General features: G+C 44.6%; 1 protein-coding gene across 3 annotated transcripts in view; it reads left to right on the forward strand.

The window, feature by feature from the left end:
* The window catches only part of PAWR (pro-apoptotic WT1 regulator), a 69,236-nt gene that overhangs the window by 21,255 nt on the left and 29,495 nt on the right, over positions 1-18,486 (forward strand). For all 3 annotated transcript variants that reach the window (XR_010302038.1, XM_064141969.1, XM_064141968.1), the window contains exon 3: positions 11,942-12,070. Coding sequence is in view for 2 of the 3 variants with exons in the window: in XM_064141969.1 (XP_063998039.1) it covers positions 11,942-12,070 (129 nt within the window). In the remaining variant the exon portion in view is untranslated. The remainder of the gene's footprint in view (positions 1-11,941; positions 12,071-18,486) is intronic.

Genomic DNA, 18,486 nt, shown 5'->3' on the forward strand with positions numbered 1-18,486 from the left:
CTCCTCTCTACCATCACCCCCATCTCCCTCTCTGCCTGGCTGCTCTCAGCCACTCTGTCCCCAGCCTGTAGTGCTTCTTGGGGTTGTTGTGGCCAAAGTGCAGAACCCTGCACTTGGCCTTGTTCACTCTCATCCCATTGGCCTCTGCCCACCCATCCACCCTGTCTAGGTCCCTCTGCAGGGCTCTCCTACCTTCCAACAGAAGGTCCATAGAGCAATGCCAGCTGTGCAGGTTATGAGGAGAAAAGTGTTCCATCGCCCATTGAACCTGCAGCTTAAAGAAGTCATTTTGGCCATGTGCCAGAGCTTGGAAGTTTGAATCAATGTCCCATTTCCCCTTAAAAAACAGATGCTGTTTACTACTGTTGGGGACATTGGATGCCCAGGTAATTAATGGTGTTTCACATTAATGCATGCTTCTAGATGAACCTTTCATTATTTCCCTGGCTTGATTTGCTGAGGCTTTAAATTGATAAGACTTTAAAAACCTTTTCAGTCTCCTTTTAGCTGGCTTGCCTGACCCTGGCACTCACGTGATCCTGTAGTTAGCTAGACCATGATATACAAAAGACAATATTCGCTTCTTACAGGGGTAGATTTCTGCTCTTAAATTACCTGATGTGGCTTGCCAGTGTCGGGACAGGGGCGGGTAAGATGAAGGACTGGTAGATGCAGATGCCCGTGGGCAGGAGTGGGGAGAAGAGTCAGAGCATGGCTAAATGGATACAGGCCAGTTGAAGCTGTTGTAGAGCCTGAGCCCTTGTTCCTAATGTTGTTAAATTTGTTAGGAATCTTGGGGGAGGGTCAAGTCCTCTTTTCTTGGCTGGAGAAAGCCACTGCAGGGGTGGGGGGCATGTGAAAATAAAAACTAGGAAATAAAAATAAAATCAAAGCCATGCAGAGTTATTTCAGTGTCCAAATACTTTGGCTCAGCATTAGGGTGAAGGTTCAGTTCTGATTCTATCTGGAGCAGTTTCCTTTCTTTAAATTGTCTAGGGCCCTCATACAGTTAGTCAGAGATTTGCAGAGGGATTATTTCCACAGTGCTGTAGCAGCGTTTGAGAGCCTTCTTTTCTTATCCTATACAGGCAAGAATCATGTGGCAGCAGAGCTGAGCAGAAAATAATAAATCTAAAGCCTTCTGATGCTTTTTTGTGTGCGTGTGTGTCTTGTATTGCAGGTGCTAAAAGGTTAATAGCCAGCCTATCACTTCTTTTGTGGCAAGAGATTATTTTTTCCCTAACCTAAAGCAATGTTAATTTCCATTTAAGGAAGAATGTCTGCAGGAGCCAGTGGTATTTACTAACTGCGCCTGTGAAAACATTCCTTTTCACCCTCAGATGCTCACTCAGCCTTCTGTTTTCCAAGTGACATTATTACAGGCTTTAGACTATAGTCTGAGAAATTAAAGTTGTGTTTGAGTATCATGAAGAGCAGAATCTTCAGTCCTGAATCCTCTTGGAGTACTTGCTCACTTGCATTCCCCTGACTTGAATGGAGTGCAAGTGTGGCAGTTGCTGGGGGACTTATTTCCCTGGTGGTAGTGAGGCTTTGGTTTGGTGGATTTTTTTCCCCTCCACTGTGTTTACAACATGAAGCTATCTACTGGAGCATCATTTTATTTTGGAATGAGTTTTTTGTTTGTTTGTTGTGGTGGTGGTGTGTGTGTGGAGGGGGTGTTTTTTTGGGGTATTTTTGTCTGGGTTTTTTTGTTGTCATCATTAAGATTCTTAAAACTAAGTGTTACTCTTTTTTTAATGTATTATATGACCCTGATAAGTTATGGATGAATTGAGCTCTGATTCCCATTTGTTGGGTTTTTTTGTTGTCATCATTCAGATTCTTAAAACCAAGTGTTGCTCTTTTTTAATGTATTATATGACCCTGATAGCTTGTGGATGAATTGAGCTCTGATTCCCATTTGTTGGGTTTTTTTGTTGTCATCATTCAGATTCTTAAAACTAAGTGTTACTCTTTTTTAATGTATTATATGACCCTGATAGCTTATGGATGAATTGAGCTCTGATTCCCATTTGTTGGGTTTTTTTGTTGTCATCATTCAGATTCTTAAAACCAAGTGTTGCTCTTTTTTAATGTATTATATGACCCTGATAGCTTGTGGATGAATTGAGCTCTGATTCCCATTTGTTGGGTTTTTTTGTTGTCATCATTCAGATTCTTAAAACCAAGTGTTGCTCTTTTTTAATGTATTACATGACCCTGATAGCTTGTGGATGAATTGAGCTCTGATTCCCATCTCCAGTATTGCCAGCTCATGGTAATTCCTCTCCTCGTCCTCTGGCTAGAGTGAAAGGCTGCCTGTGTCGGGTGGGACACATGAATGGCTCCGGGCTGCTCCATGGTAACAGTGTGAGTGTGCTCACCCTGTGGTACCTACAGGATATGTGAAGCTGTTTATCTTCCTCTCACTGGGGGATGGTAAAGTTTGGGTTACCTTCTGGTTTGTCACTGTTCAGTCTACAGAAACGCAGGCATGGGAGCAGTTGCCATGGAGAAGACGATGCATGTTAATTTATGTGTCTGTCTTAACCTTAACCTCGAGATCTCTGCACTCAACAGAAAATGGGGGGAGGGGTGCCGTGGCCCTTTTATTCTGTGCCTCAGTGAGGGAGACCCTTGCCAGTGCTTGAGGGCTGGAGCACAGAGCAAATCTATCGGCGTGTAACAAAGTTTCCCGAGTGTCTGTACTGAGCAGACTTCTGCCTTCAGGAAAGATGACTTTACCCACCCTTTCCCCCCGTTTTACAGCTTAGAAATGTGTGTTATGGTTGATGTTGTGAATCAGGATAACAAATGCGTTAGAGGCTGAAATCTTTGTTATTTCCTTGAGCTGTCTGGCCTGAAAAGACAGATATGTTGATGTGCAGAGAACATTTTGGTTGCTGAAGACCTGCCCAAAACTTATGCTATATTGTATGCCAGTACCTATACAGCTAAAAACCTGTGGAAACTGTGCCATTATAATTTAAAAGAAAAAAGTCACTAATAGAAAATTGCCCTTTTTTTGTACCATCTTTATCTCCATTTGCAAATAGGAGATTTAACTTATCCAGCACTTTTCTCTGCTTTATTTATTCCTCCTTAACTCTGGTTCGATTTGCTGTAGAAACACCTTGCTGCCTTATGCAGGCTCAGGGGTGATCTTATTACTGTCTACAACTACCTGAAAGGGCATTGTAGCCAGGTGGGGGGTGGCCTCTTCTCCCAGGTAACCAGCAACAGAACAAGGGGACACAGTCTCAAGTTGTGCCAGGGTAGGTATAGGCTGGATATTAGGAAGAAGTTCTTCACAGAGAGAGTGATTTCCCATTGGAATGGGCTGCCCAGGGAGGTGGTGGAGGCACCGTCCCTGGGGGTCTTCACGAAAAGCCTGGATGAGGCACTTAGTGCCATGGTCTGGTTGATTGGTTAGGGCTGGGTGCTAGGTTGGACTGGATGAGCTTGGAGGTCTCTTCCAACCTGGTTGATTCTATGATTCTATGATTCTATGCAGGGCATTGCAGTAGTGTAAGGCTCCAGTGAGTGCAGTGTTGTTCAACCACTGTGCGGTGTGACCCATTCCTCCCATTATGATCCTGTACTACATATCCTCATGCCTAGGTTGATTTGGTTTTGTGTCTGTGCATGTTGTCTGTTCTGAGGTCATCATATTCAAATGCTGCTTTTGTACTAAGGGACTTGAAGCTGCTGGTACTGTTTTGAGGACTTAAAGTGTGTCTATGAAGTGCGGCAAAGCTCTGTCTGCATGCTTCCATCCTGAAGGCCTATTTCCCTTTACCTTTCTGAGAGCAGAGTATGTCCAGCTCTGTCTTAAACCTGTAATCACAATGAGAAGACACTGAGTGAGTGTTGCAGGGGAAACTTGGCACACTGATAGTAACGAACACCAGGAAACAGTACAATGCTTTTGCTTCTCAGATTGATCGGAAGAGATGTGAGATGTGCTCTTCGCTTGCTTATTTTTGCTGCTGTAATCTCAGTTTACTCGAGTAGCTCCTTCTCACCAGGCTTCAGCTGCATGTTCATTCTGTGATCCTTTCCCACAGCTCTTCCTGTCTCCCACGCTTTCTCCTCCTGGCTCTTAAGTCAACACTATAGTTCCCTCAGTCCCTCACAGAGCCTTTGAATGGTAAGTCAAACACCTGCTGAGCTGGTTGAGGGTTCTATACAGCACTGACCGCTCAGGTGGAAGGGTAGCTGCCTGCTTTGTCTAGCCCCTTGAATCACTTAGCCAGCTAATCTGCATTTTTTACTTCTAGCAAACTTGAAATAAAAAAACCAAACCCAAACCCCAACCAAATACACTTGTGCAACGTTCATATCTTAATGATACCCATCTATTACTAAAACTTATTTATGACTGCCTGGAATGCACACCGCTGCTACATCCCCTCACCCAGCACTAATGACTGCGAAAACATGGGGACAAAAGAGCTGTGGTTTGAGTAGCGTTTCCCTAAGAAGCAGAGGTTCAGATGCTAGTGACAGAAAGTTTTCATGGGGTTGCTCTCTAAGAACCTGGAGTGAATTTCCACCAGGAGCCTTGGACACAGATTTATTACAAAATGGGTTGGCAGAGCCCCTGAGGAAGAAGGCTCTAAATGCAAAGCTGAAAACTGATCTCGGCAGTCTGCGTTGGGAAACAGCTTCACAGCGCTGTCACTAGGGTTAAATTGTAGATATAAGGTATTTCTCCCCAGAAATAGTTACAGTATTGACAGCAGCAGCTTCCAACCGTTTGAATCTTATCTGGGTCCTGCCGTCCTGGCAGGCTTCAGTACTACAGCTGTGCTTTCTGTGGCTTAGATCAGTTTTGTCTGTTCCTGACATCCGTACTGGAGGCTTCAGAAGTGCTTGCTCGCTGCCTCCAAAGTTAAATTCAGGAGTCTTTACCCTGTGCTATCCCGTGTCAGGTGTTTTTATCAGTTTTTCTATGGACTGGCAAGATGCAGTGAAAAAATGCAGTGCACGTCTCAAGCAGCTTAGTGCTGGGGTTTTGCTTTGCCCTCGGACTTGGTTGCGTATCTATTGCCGTGCCGGGGCCGTGCTTGCTTGGTTGTCTGCAGCCCCTTGCCTTGTGCTTAGCTGGACCAGTCCCACGGGCGCTGTGTGTAAACACTGCCCGGCAGTCACTTGGGCAGAAGGAGAAAACCGGCAAGGAGCTCATTGAGCAAGAGAGCAGGAACTTCAGAAAGCAATACACTGCATTTGTTATTCCAGACGTTTTAAAGGCAACTTGATATATGGACAACAGAAATTTCTACAGCTTGAATATCTGCGAGGCTGGGACAGCTACAGACTCACTGCACTAATGAACCAGTTTGATCTGTTTTCACAACATTCCTTAAATAGCTGCTTTTTGTTATTTTAATGAGCAGTAATTGACATTCTGGTGTTGATGTCTTTGGTGCTTTACTTAAGGCTTTAAAAGAATTGAAAGGACTTGGTTGGTTTGCTCTAATACAGACAAATATGTTGCATTTTTTCCCCCAGAAACATTAATAAGTGGATTTTAAGACTATTGGGCATGCAAAATAGGCACTTGTAAATTCTCATGATGAGTGAGAAAAGGATGGGATCAGAACATGACTTGCAATCACAAATGCTATGAGTTTTGTGGAGCAAGATCTAGTCTCTAAGTGATGCTTGTCTTTTTTGATTGCTTTGTTGGCAGTGTGGTCAAGGATGAGACTTTAGTCAGCTGTGCTCTGGCCCACCTGCTGCTTACTGACCCACTGCTGCATTTGGGTCTCTTTTGATCTCAGATACCAAAGATTCCTGCCTTTACTCTTTTTCTGGGTTAAAAAGCCATGCTTGTGATCATACTGATTGTTGATACTGGAGTGCTCCATTTGGGTATGTAGACTTTTAGAAGTGCACAAGGAGCATTCCAGTAACATGTTCAAGTTCAGTTCTTTTTTGGGCTCTATTAAAGTGATAATTCAGGTCAAGTATTCTTAAGAAAATAATCTTTTACAGGGTAATCTGTATCCATAAAACTGTTAGTAGGTTTTAAATAGTTCCTATGAGAAAAATTAGCTCTTTTTGCCTCCATAAGGATATTTTTCAACTTGAAAAACAGGCAAGCTGAACCTGACGAAAGCTTGTAGAGAAAGAGGTGTAAACTTCCTAATTATAGTGTTGTTTTAATAAGAGGTCTTATTGTAAACCCTTTTGACTTTAATATTTTGGGTGCTGTCTAGATATTAATAAAGGTTTGCCTTCAAATCATGTTTCTGAAAGGGAGAATTAATGTAATTTCAAATCATTTTAGTTTGGAAATTTAGCTTGGTTTTGCTGTGCTGGGAGGTGATGATAGAAAGGTTTAATACCGTGGAAAGAGGTAGGGAGATGCTGTTTAACAGATTTTGGAGCAGTGCATGATGAAATGAGGAAGTATTTGGGTTTCACTGCTGCAGTAAGAAGAATGACTGTAAAGAAATGATGTATAAAGTAGTCGTCTTTTAGTCATCTTTGAGTTGCAGTTCACTTCTCCAGGCTTTGTTGAGTCATAGAATCAATGTTTGGAAGAGACCTCCAAGATCATTAGCTGAGAGGAAAAATGTTGATTAGTATGTTTTTTTTCAGGAACCTTTCAACAGTCCTGCCTCATAGCAGAGTTTCATAATCTAGGCTTCTGTTTGGCTGCAGCCTCCCTTCCTAATGTGACAACAAATTAAGTGCCAGATAAAGAAGAGAACATGCTTTTAAAGTCTCTTGGATGTTTTAATGCTGCTTCTTTTATCTCCCCTGCTTGTCAGGTAAATTGAGTAGTTGTTTAATGTGGGCTTAGGTACTCCCTTTGAATTGCTGGTTTAATGATGAGCAGAAGACTATGCAATGTTCAAAAGTCAGAATTGTTATGATAGACATTGTAGACATTGTATATAGGAGTTGTCTACAGCTACCTGAAGGGAGGCTGTAGCCAGGTGGGGGTTGGTCTCTTCTCCCAGGCAACCAGCAAGAGAATAAGAGGACACAGTCTCAAGTTGTGGCAGGAGAGGTCTAGGCTGGATGTTAGGATGAAGTTCTTGCTAGAGAGAGTGACTGGCATTGGAATGGGCTGCCCAGGGAGGTGGTGGAGTCACCGTCCCTGGAGGTGTTCAAGCAAAGCCTGGCTGGGGCACTTAGTGCCATGGTCTGGTTGACTGGCTAGGGCTGGGTGCTAGGTTGGAGTGGATGATCTTGGAGATCTCTTCCAACCTGGTTGATTCTGTGATTCTATTTTGTTGTAGTTAATTGCACAGTTACTTTTTATCTTCTTTTTCCAATGTCAAAATCCATTTTTCTCTATCTTGTATTTCTGCATGCAAAAGCTTTTGGGAACTGTTTACACTAAACAGAGACCTTTGCAGTTGAAAGGAAGTTGTGCTAGTATGCTATGAACATAGCATACCAAGCATGGTAGAAAAACAAGTTTTAGTTGTTCAAAATTAATCTGGGGAAACAGGAAGAAGCCCACATTTGTTCCCTCTCCTGTGTTGATACCTTGGTGAGGAAACTACAAGAAGTCAAGCTAGTTGATGCTACTTGTGCTGTAGAGACTCTGTTCATTGCCCAGTGTGAAGCTGAACATGGTTTCACATTTCTCTGCTTGCACTCCCAGTTACAAATGTATTACCTGAAGTGCTCATTAATGTACGAAAGGTTGGTGCAGTGCAACCCTTCCTGGAGTTCCATTTGAGACTTTAAGTGGGCTTCTGGCTGCTTCAGCCAAAATCAATCAGGCTAATTAAAACTGTGAAACTACTGACTGACCTTTCACGAAATGAACTGGGAAGGTCTCAACTGCAAAGTCAAAGCAAGTTGGTGGGGGAGCAGGGATGGGGACAGCAAAGCTTCAATGCAGGACCATTTCTCGAGGCAGGAGCAGTTTGCAGCTGCTCAGACTGATGTTTTGCATGTAGGAACACCACATATCATGGAAAGACACTGCCTCCTCAGTTTTTGTTTGTTCTTAGCAATGCACACATGTTTATAAGAAGCCAACCTTGGACTCATTAGACATACTCTTTGTACGCTGTCTTAAACTGGAGGCTGGTGGTGCTCTGGAATGCAGGGATAGCTTTGTGGCTGTTTCCTTCATCAGTCTGATTCTTTTGCAAACATCTTATTCTGCTTGGGTTTTCCATGCCAGAGGTTTACAGAAAAATGTTTATATTACAGCCTCAAACATCTACTGAAATGCTAGAAAACCTAAAGAATTTCTGTGGATTCCTTCTATTAAGATCAGATGTAGGAATGTCACATTGAATATCTGCTCTACAAAACTCAGATGATTTTAATGGAAAGTAAGAATCCAAAATGGCATGTGCCTTGCAGCAAACTAGAGCAGGAGGAAAGGACAGAAAATGTATGTAATGGGTCAGAATTATATCTTGGTGGTTACAAATCCGTTTGTTTGCTTTGCTGACAGAGAAAGTAGTTACTTCATTTATGTCTTTCAGCAGTGTGGAACTAGTTTGTAAAGCAAAATGTAGTATTTGAGAGAAGCCTGCAATGTGAGCAGCACTGTAATCCCTCTGATTAAAAAGTCCTATGGGCTAGGCAGTCCCAGCTGCAGGGCATTTTGAACAAAGAGTGGGTTTGAAAGTGTGTAGCAGCAAGTGTTTAATTTCACAATCATTAATATATCAGCTGAAACTTGGCTTTTATGGAATTTTATTACTCTTAAAGTTAGCTTAGAATATGGTTAGCATTCAGTTCAGTAATCTAACTGAAGTTGATGGAGAAGCTGTAAGCAGTGTGCATCAAGTGCTATTTTGCATAGGAAAGCCTGCTTCATCAGAAGCCACAGCAAGTGGGTTTCCTTCTTAGGGCTGATAGTGGTGACTGGAACAAAACTGAGTAGCTTCTTTAAAAAGCAGTGAACTGTTCAGATTCCATAGCTATTGGATTTGTGCTCAGCAGGCACTTCATGGACATTGTTTAAATTAGTGTGTGTAGAGGTATGTGCATGTCTGTGTATTTGGAAGGGGAGTGTAACCTTTGTGTTTGGGAAACCATGGAAGGTCCCTGGCCGTGACTAGTAAGCTGCGTTAGGACAGGAGGGCATCGGCAGCCCTAGCCAGATGTGCCACATAGGTTCATCCTCACCATATGCAGCCAATCTGTGAATCTTACACCTCATCTATAGCAACCAATAGTAGCCTGCCTTTGTTTTCACCACTCACAGTTGTCTTGGCCCTGACTGGCTAAAGTCCTGACCCAGTGAAGGGAACTGGAGTGGCAGCAAGCCCTGGTAGCCTCTTATAATGCAGAGGTTATCTGCTTCGAGTTAGACTGACGTAAACTGTTTAAGTGTTCTGTGCTTGGGAAGAAAGCCTTTAACTTGGAGATACTGAATCGAGGGGTTTGAATGCTTTCTGGTGGTATTGATCAGCAGTCTCTCATGGTCCTGAACCTTCCTGAGAAGAAGTGAAAGGGTTGGAATGGACATCGGGCCAAGCAGAGCCTGGGCTGCAGCAGGAGAAGTGTGGCCAGCAGGGCCAGGGAGGTGATCCTCCCCCTCTGCTGTGCTCTGCTGAGACCTCACCTGCAGTACTGCATCCAGTTCTGGAGCCCCCATCACAAGAAGGATGTGGATATGCTGGAGTGTGTCCAGAGAAGGGCCACTGGGTTGATGAGAGGGCTGCAGTAGCTCTGCTGCGAGCACGGACTGAAAGAGTTGGGGCTGCTCAGTCTGCAGCAGAGGAGGCTCCCAGGTGACCTTCCTGTGGCGTTTCAGGAAGGGGGCTACAAAAAAGCTGGGGAGGGACTTTTTGAGCTGTCAGGGAGTGCCAGGACTGGGGGGAATGAAGCAAAGCTGGAGGTGGGGAGAGTCAGCCTGGATGTGAGGAGGAAGTTGTTGAGCATGAGAGTGGTGAGAGGCTGGAATGGGTTGCCCAGGGAGGTGGTTGAGGCCCCATGGCTGGAGGTGTTTCAGGCCAGGCTGGCTGAGGCTGTGTGCAGCCTGCTCTAGGGTAGGGTGTCCCTGGCCATGGCAGGGAGGTTGGAACAGGCTGATCCCTGTGGTCCCTTCCAAGCCTGACTGGTTCTGTGATTCTGTGACATCACTGGCAAATCCTGACGGAAAATGCTTAAGTTAAAATGTTGTGGCTGGAAATTTCCTGTTGGATGCTGATGTTTTTTGCTCCTGTCCAAAACCTCTAGAAGAATAGTTAGTAGCAGGTGATTTTATGCTGAAAGCTACAAGAACATTCTTCCTCACAGATGTAACTGTACTCAGAGAAAAACATTTCTGTGGAGTGCTGATGGTCTCTGGGAAGCTTAGGCAAGGCATGCATCTGAAGGGGAGAATTTGTGAAGAAGGGAGCACTGCTTAATTGCTACAAAGATTTTTGTTTGTTTGTTTGAATCTATACTGTTTTACTATGAGCTTTCCTCTTCTCTTTAAAGAACCTTGTTCCTTGCAATGAGAAGCTGTGTTAAGGTCTGTGAAGGTCACCGGTGTCTGCTGTCTTCACTTGTATTAAGCTGTTCTTCCAAGCTCACAGCAAACTATCTCTTCCCTTTGGGTTTATGTGGGATCTCCACTCTCTCATGTGAGCAGCTTAAGAATCATAGAATCAGCCAGGTTGGAAGAGACCTCCAAAATCATCCAGTCCAACCTAGCACCCAGCCCTGACCAGTCAACCAGACCATGGCACTAAGTGCCTCATCCAGGCTTGGCTTCAACACCTCCAGGGACGGTGACTCCACCACCTCCCTGGGCAGCCCATTCCAATGCCAATCACTCTCTCTGCCAACAACTTCCTCCTATCACCTATACTTCCCCCAGCACAACTTGAGACTGTGTCCTCTTTATCTGTTGCTGGTTGCCTGGGAAAGAGCCCAACCCCACCTGGCTACAGCCTCCCTGCAGGCAGCTGCAGACAGCAGTGAGCTCTGCCCTGAGCCTCCTCTGCTGCAGGCTGCACACCCCCAGCTCCCCCAGCCTCTCCTCATAGGGTTTGTGTTCCAGGCATCTCACCAGCTTCAGATTTTTTTTGAGTTCATGTCTGCTTATAGTTGGTCTTCTGACCATGAGATAGTTTAACAGTTTAGACATGTTTTCAGAAAAACAAACAAACAAAACAACCAGCACCCAAACAGACCAATATCTGTGTGTTAATTAATGAACAACTCTCCAACTAATTTGAAAGTTACTATTTTACAATGGTAAAATTTCTGAGACGAAACCAAGGAGAGCAAAATTAAGATAGTTGTTTGAGACTGGCATATCAATCTCAGCAGATGTCTGTGTGTCAGGAAAGGTCACCTCTTGAGTGAACAGTAGAATTAACTCTTTTTTTTCCCTTTTCTCTGCCTCCTCAGAAGCTTTTTGTAGAGGTAAAACCATTGCTTGTAATGAATAGAGTTGTAGAATCATTCAGATGCAATGGACTACAGGTACAGTCCAAGCTCTTAGTGTGGCGGCCCTAACCAGGACATCTCTGCACAACAGGATTAGTACTGAACAAGGACAACATTAGGAGGAAGTTCTTGCTAGAGAGAGTGATTGGCATTGGAATGGGCTGCCCAGGGAGGTGGTGGAGTTTCCATCGCTAGAGGTGTTCAAGCAAAGCCTGGCTGAGGCACTTAGTGCCATGGTCTGGTTGACTGGCTAGGGCTGGGTGCTAGGTTGGGCTGGATGATCCTGGAGGTCTCTTCCAACCTGGTTGATTCTATGATTCTAACATTGCCTAAAGCTTTGTCAAGTTGGATTTTTGATTATTTCTTACTTTTGTGACTAAGAAAAAGTAGTTGTCAGACTTTATTCTTGTTTGATATATCAATAGCCATGGAAAGGAAAAAAATGAAGCAATTAAAACTTGTCTGAAATATTAAATGTATCTTTGAAACAGTCATTGCTGCATGAATTTTTTGAACTATGTCAATGTACAAAGACTGTTTTGTAACAGAGCACTTCTGATTTTAGAGCCTTGATGAGTATGAAGATGATGAAGCAGGGCAGAAGGAGCGGAAGAAGGAGGATGCTATCACCCAACAGAATACAATACAAAATGAGAGTTCTTGTGCAGATACCTCTGGCTCATACTTGTTACAGGTGAGATCTTAACACTTCAATGTTTGACTCAGCTTTATAACTCATTTGTAGTCCTGCTTACCAGTAGATTATCCCCTTATGGAAACCTGAAGTTCAGAAGTTGTTGCATTATGCAGAAGAGATCACGAGGCTCCATTCCACAAGCTCAGCACTGCTGAGGCCCAATTCTGACAACAGAATCCTTTGTGTCTGCAGGGCCTTTGAAGTTAGCAACGTTGATGTTCACCATGGAACTTAAGTATTTAATGAGAGCAAGGGAAAGGTGGAGTGTCAAGTGAAAAATATTCCCAGCTTTAGAGTATTCAGACAATTGGAAGTAAATCTTTCAAATCAGGCCCAAATTTTCTACTTCAGTGGAGTATCAATTAACAGACTTCTGCTTACTGTTTGTGGGATAGAAACAAAGAGGAAAAGACCTCTTGTGTCTGTAAAACCTCTTCTCTATTCTCCAATCCCCTTGTCACTGTCTCCCCCTTCCATCAGATCGTTGCCAGTTCTACCAGGTGCAATCCTCCTGCACGCTGTGCTACCTGTGACCCATGTTCTGTCCCTTTCCTTTTGTGTCCTTAATCACTTTGGCCAGTTCTCTTGGCCATCCTCCTCTGTTACATGACAGCAGGTGCAAACCCAGGTGTACACACTGAGACCATCCAGCTCTGCCTGGTGACTTTAACAAAGGCAGTAGCATATGTAAAGGAGAGAAAAAGAATGTATGAATACAGCAAGCAAATAGTGATGGTTTTCAGGCTATGCATAGAGAGAGCATCACTGAATTTCTTGGGTCTGGATGCACTTTCCTTCTAAAATTTTGCCCAGTTTTGTGCTTCTGAATGTGTTTAACATTCCAGATGTGTTTACCATTCAGTAAGTGCCTGCAGCAAGTGCCTGCAGCAAAAGAAGTCAGTAGCTTAATTACCTGGAAAATGAAGAACCATCTCCTTTTAAGTTGAATTTATCATTTGCCCTCTACTACCATGTGATTTTGCTGAGGTGTCAAAAGTAGAAGAGATGAGCAAGAACGGTTTCCTCTTTGAGTGCTGCTGAGGGGCCACAGCCACTCCCAGCTGCCTCTTCTCTAGGCTGAAGAATTCTGTTTTATATATTTGTTCTTTTTCCAGGAGGCAGTCAGTAATGTTTTGGGTTTTTTTTTTTCAGTTTGACTGATGCCCAGTGGCATCCTGGCCTGGCTCAGGAGCAGTGTGGCCAGCAGGACAAGGGAGGTTATTCTGCCCCTGTACTCAGGACTGGTCAGGCCACACCTTGAGTGCTGTGTCCAGTTCTGGGCTCCTCAAGAGAGATGTTGCAGTACTGGAAGGTGTCCACAGGAGGGCGACAAAGCTGTGAGGGGCCTGGAGCAGAGCTCTGTGAGGAGAGGCTGAGGGAGCTGGGGGTGTGCAGCCTGCAGCAGAGGAGGCTCAGGGCAGAGCTCATTGCTGTCTGCAGCTACCTGAAGGGAGGCTGTAGCCAGGTGGAGTTGGGCTCTGCCGCCAGGCACCCAGCAACAGAACAAGGGGACACAGTTCCAAGTTGTGCCAGGGGAGATCTAGGCTGGATGTTAGGAGGAAGTTGTTGTCAGAGAGAGTGATTGGCATTGGAATGGGCTGCCCAGGGAGGTGGTGGAGTTGCCATCCCTGGAGGTGTTCAAGCAAAGCCTGGCTGAGGCACTTAGTGCCATGGTCTGGTTGACTGCATATGGCTAGGGTGCTAGGTTGGACTGAATAATCTTGGAGGTCTCTTCCAACCTCCTTGATTGTGTGATTCTGTTCTATGATTCTAATTGTTTTCAACTCCCCAGTACCACTTTATTCAGTATAAATACCAGGCTTACTGGCCTGTAGTTTTCTGGGCTGCTTTAGAATGTTCTTGCAGGTGCTGATTACCTTAAGCACTGGTACTTGGGCAGTTTTGAGTGAGAGATTATGTATGATCCTGCATAGGTTAGCTATTGAATTTTTCAGTAACATCAGTAGTTTCTTCAGAGCTCAGGGAGTAAATACCTTCAAATTCTGGTAATTAGCTACTTTTTGTTTTCTTTTCTTTTCAGTTCCATCAGTGGTTCTGTTTGAAACACTCTTCCATGCAGCTCTGTGATGTGAGACTATCACTGTGCTTTTCCATCACTAACAAAAATGTTTCTGCGGAGAAGCTCTCCTCTGAGTATGCCTCTTAGAACTTGATCTATTGCCTTTACAGATTCTTTGCCAGAATTCCTTACTCTGAAATGCTTTTGCTTTGTTTTTGTTTTTTTCCAAGCTGTTTATTAGACTCTTCCTTATTGTGTTGACTCAAATTTTAATTTCTTAAGCAAATATTCCAAAGTTGTCAGTTTTGGTTTCACTTACTGGTGTTGTTATGTAATGCTTTGGCTGTATTCCCATGCCCCATTTATTTAATCCATATTTTCTATGCTTCTTGACCAGTAATCTCAGTTTCCTTTTACCAGGCTCTCTGAATTAATTGTATCCTAACTCAGCTCCAAGTTTGTCACTTCTGTATTCCAACAAGCACTACTTCTTTGTTGACAGAGCACAGCAGGGATGTCCTCTCATTGACTGTGCAGAAAACAGTGTCAGGCTGTGCATCTGGCAAGGACCCAGGGTGGCACATGTACAGAACAGATGGAACCTTAGAAAGTTGTAGTTGTTAGCACTTAATCAGTTTATTACTGACTCTGTCCACTTGTTTTTTATTAGGAGACTTAGAGCTGGCCCAATCTGTACACAATCTAACAGCAGTCTTGTTTCAGCTTTGATGACTTGGTTTCCTTTTGATTGTACTCCAATTCTGTTCTTAAAAGTAGAGTTTTAGAATTCAGTCAGTTCTAGCTGCCACTGGCTAATATTTAGAATCATAGAATCAGGCAGGGTTGGAAGGGACCACAAGGATCAGCCAGTTCCAACCCCCTGCCATGGGCTGGGACACCCTACCCTAGAGCAGGCTGGCCAGACTCCCATCCAGCCTGGCCTTAAACAGCTTCAGGGATGAGGCCTCAATCACCTCCCTGGGCAACCCATTGGAGGGCTCTCACCCTGAGGGACTTCACTTATGAGAATTCAGTAATGTTTTCTTTCCAGTTCTAGGAGTTGCTGTTCTCAGGGGCAAAATGCACAGTTTTTGAAAACTGGCCACATTTGAAGTTCTTGATCCAAAGCACAGAGATAAGAGATTTGCTTAAGAATAGATACAGAACTATGCCAGACCTGAGAGTATTTTGCCTGAAGCAGAACTATTTGGCTGAAATAAGCTTCTCAGTTTATACTGGGAATAAGGAAGATGATTGTCTAAATATAAACATTACAAACATTGTTTATCAATTGCAGTCAGACTTGTTACTTAAGCAAAAGCTAGTGTGGAATGCCACACCTCACTAGGTGAGTGAACACTAAATCCCCTCCAAAAAACAAGTGTTGGGTCAAGCTCTGACATCTGTGCTTGATTTTTCTTCTGATTTTGATGCTGCAATTCAGTTCTCAGCTTCAGTCAGTGCTGTGGACTACTCATTACTGTGTACTGGGATGCCAGCTGAGAGTGGAAAGTTATGTGTGGAACCATAGAATTTTAGAATGGTCTGGGTTGGAAGGGACCTCCAAAGGTCATCCAGTTCAATCTCCCCTGCAGTCAGCAGAAACATCTTCAACTAGAGCAGGTTGCCCAGAGCCCTGTCCAGCCTCACCTTGAATGTGTCCAAGGATGTGGTCACAACCACCTCCCTGGGCAACCTGTTCCACTACCCTCATAGTAAAGAACCTGTTCCTAACATCCAGTCTAAATCTGCTCTGCTGTATTTCAAAGCCATTGCCCTTGTTCTGTCCCTGCAGGCCTTTGCAAACAGTCTTTCTGCAGCCTTCTTGCAGCCCCCTTCAAGTACTGACAGGCTGTTCTTAGGTCTCCCTGGAGCCTCCTCTTCTCTGGGCTGAACACCCCCAGCTCCCTCAGCCTGTCCTCATAGCAGAGCTGCTCCAAATCCCTGATCGTTTTTGTGGCCCTCTTCTAGACCTGATCCATCAGGTCCTTGTCCTTCCTATATTGAGGGCTCCAGAGCTGGATGCAGCTCTCCAGGTGAGGTCTCACCAGGGCAAAGTGGCAGGATCCCCTCCCAATTTTCTGAAGGTTTAAACTGTTATGAATTAGATAAAACTGTGTAACCCTGAGGACAAGCATTTTCTAAGTTACTAAAGTAACTACTTAAAGTAGGAATCAGCAGAGTCTGGCAATGCCATGAATCTGGTTCTTGCTGAACAGAGATGGTACAGTTGAAAACAGGACAAAGCTGCTTGATAGCAGTGTCTATTTTGCAGTTGGACAGAAGTCACAGAATGGTCTGGTTTGGAAGAGATGATCCAGTTTCAACTCTTCTGCCATGGACAGCGACACCTCCTACTGGACCACGTTGCTCCAGGCCCTAGCCCAGCCTGAATTTGAACACTTGCAGGGTTGCAGCTTCCACAACTGGTCAGGGCAGCCTGTTCCAGTGCCTCATCACCCTCATGGTGAAGAATTTTTTCCTGATGTCTAATCTAAATCTAGCTCCTTCCAGCTTGAAGCCATTACCCTTCATCCTGTCATTACATGCCTTTGTTAGAATCCCTCTCCAGCTATCCTCTAGCCCCCTTCAAGTGTTGGAGTCTCTCCCCAGAGCCTTCACTTCTCCAGACTGAACAACCTTCCTGTTTGTGTTCACTGGCAAGATGCTTCAGCCCTCTGGTAATCTTTATGGCCCTTCTCTGAACATACTCTTTAACAGGTCCATGTCCTTCTTGTGCCTGGGCTCTTGTGGCCAAAGTGTAGAACCCTGCCCTTGGCCTTGTTAAATCTCATCCCATTGGCCTCTGCCCACCCATCCAACCTCTCTAGGTCCCTCTGCAGGGCTCTCCTGCCCTCCAGCAACTCCACACCTGCTTCTAGCTTGGTGTCATCTGCAAACTCACTGATGCAGGACTCAATTCCCTCGTCCAGAACATCAATAAAGATATTGAACAGGACTGTACCCAGCACTGATCCCTGGGGCACAGCACTAGTGACAGCTGCCAACTGGATGTGGCACCATTCACCACCACCCTCTGGGCCCAGCCCTCCAGCCAGTTCTTGACCCAGCACAGATTGAATCTGTCCAAGCCACGAGCTGCCAACTTGGCCAGGAGCTGCTTGTGGCAGACAGTGTCAAAGGCTTTGCTGCAGTCCAGGTAGACTCCATCCACAGCCTGCCCCACATTCACCAGGCAGGAACCTGTTCATAAAAGGAGATCAGGTTGGTCAGGCAGGATGTGCCCTTCCTAAAGCCATGCTGCCTGGGCCTGATCCCTTGGCCATCCTGTAGATGCTGTGTGATGGCACTCAGGATGACCTGTTCCATGCCCTTACCTGGCACTGAGGACAGGCTGACAGCTCTGTAGTTTTCCAGTTCCTCCCTCTGCCATCACACTGGCAGCTTCTGCTCTTTGGGACCTCTCCAGTGAGCCAGGACTGTTGATAAATGATGGAGAGTGGCTTGGCCAACTTATCTGCCAGCTTTCTCAGCACCCTAGGATGGATCCCATCCGGTCCCATGGACTTGTGAGGATCGGAGTGACTCAGCAGGTCCCTGCTCAGCAATTGTTGTGCTGTGTGGTGCCTCAAGAAATATTTCATCTGCTGTAAACAGCTTGACATGGAAGTGTAAGAGGTGGGAATAGTTCATGAAATACTTGTTGGCAAAAGCATCCAGGAGGGAGGTATTTGGGATCTTCAGAGTTACTTTTGACATTGATAGGGAACGCTGTGTTGTAGATGTGTGATGGTGAAAGAGCTTTTACTAGATCAAATGTAGGCATGTAAAAGCAGGGACGGGCTGCATCCTTTCCTCTGCCTGTCAGGCTTGGACCAGTGAAGTCAGAATGCTTTTTGCTTCTAATATAACTTGGATATAGGGATAAATTGAAGTATGAGATGCTGACTTCTGTGCCTGTAAGCATAAAAAGGGGAAGCTCTGAGTCACTAAGACAATGAAGTGAAATAAATACTCAGAATCTTTCAAGTGAAAAATAGCAGTTTATAAAAATTAGGATTATTTTGAGTATCCTGCTGTAAAAAGATGATGTTGATGTTTGTTAGTGTCACAGTACTTCTTAGTTCCAAGTTATGAAACTGCAGCTCATAGCTTTGTCCAGACACAAAAGGTAATGAGGATAGTTATCTCTACAGTCATCTGCTAGAAACCTGCTTTTGAATTGCTATTGCTAGCACGAAACTAGAAGGGAGATTTTGCTCCTTGTGCATTCTGAAGTCAGGGATTCCAGTGGAAGACTTGACTTACTCTTTTTAAGCCACACCAACTGTTTTGGTGTACCTAGATGTGTTTGACATACTGCTACAAAGCTCAGGACCTCATTTGAGATCCTTGAACTCTAGTTAGAAGTTTTGATCATCTCATTCCAACC

The sequence above is a fragment of the Pogoniulus pusillus genome, chromosome 4 (assembly GCF_015220805.1).
Source record: "Pogoniulus pusillus isolate bPogPus1 chromosome 4, bPogPus1.pri, whole genome shotgun sequence".
Taxonomy (NCBI): Eukaryota; Metazoa; Chordata; class Aves; order Piciformes; family Lybiidae; genus Pogoniulus; species Pogoniulus pusillus.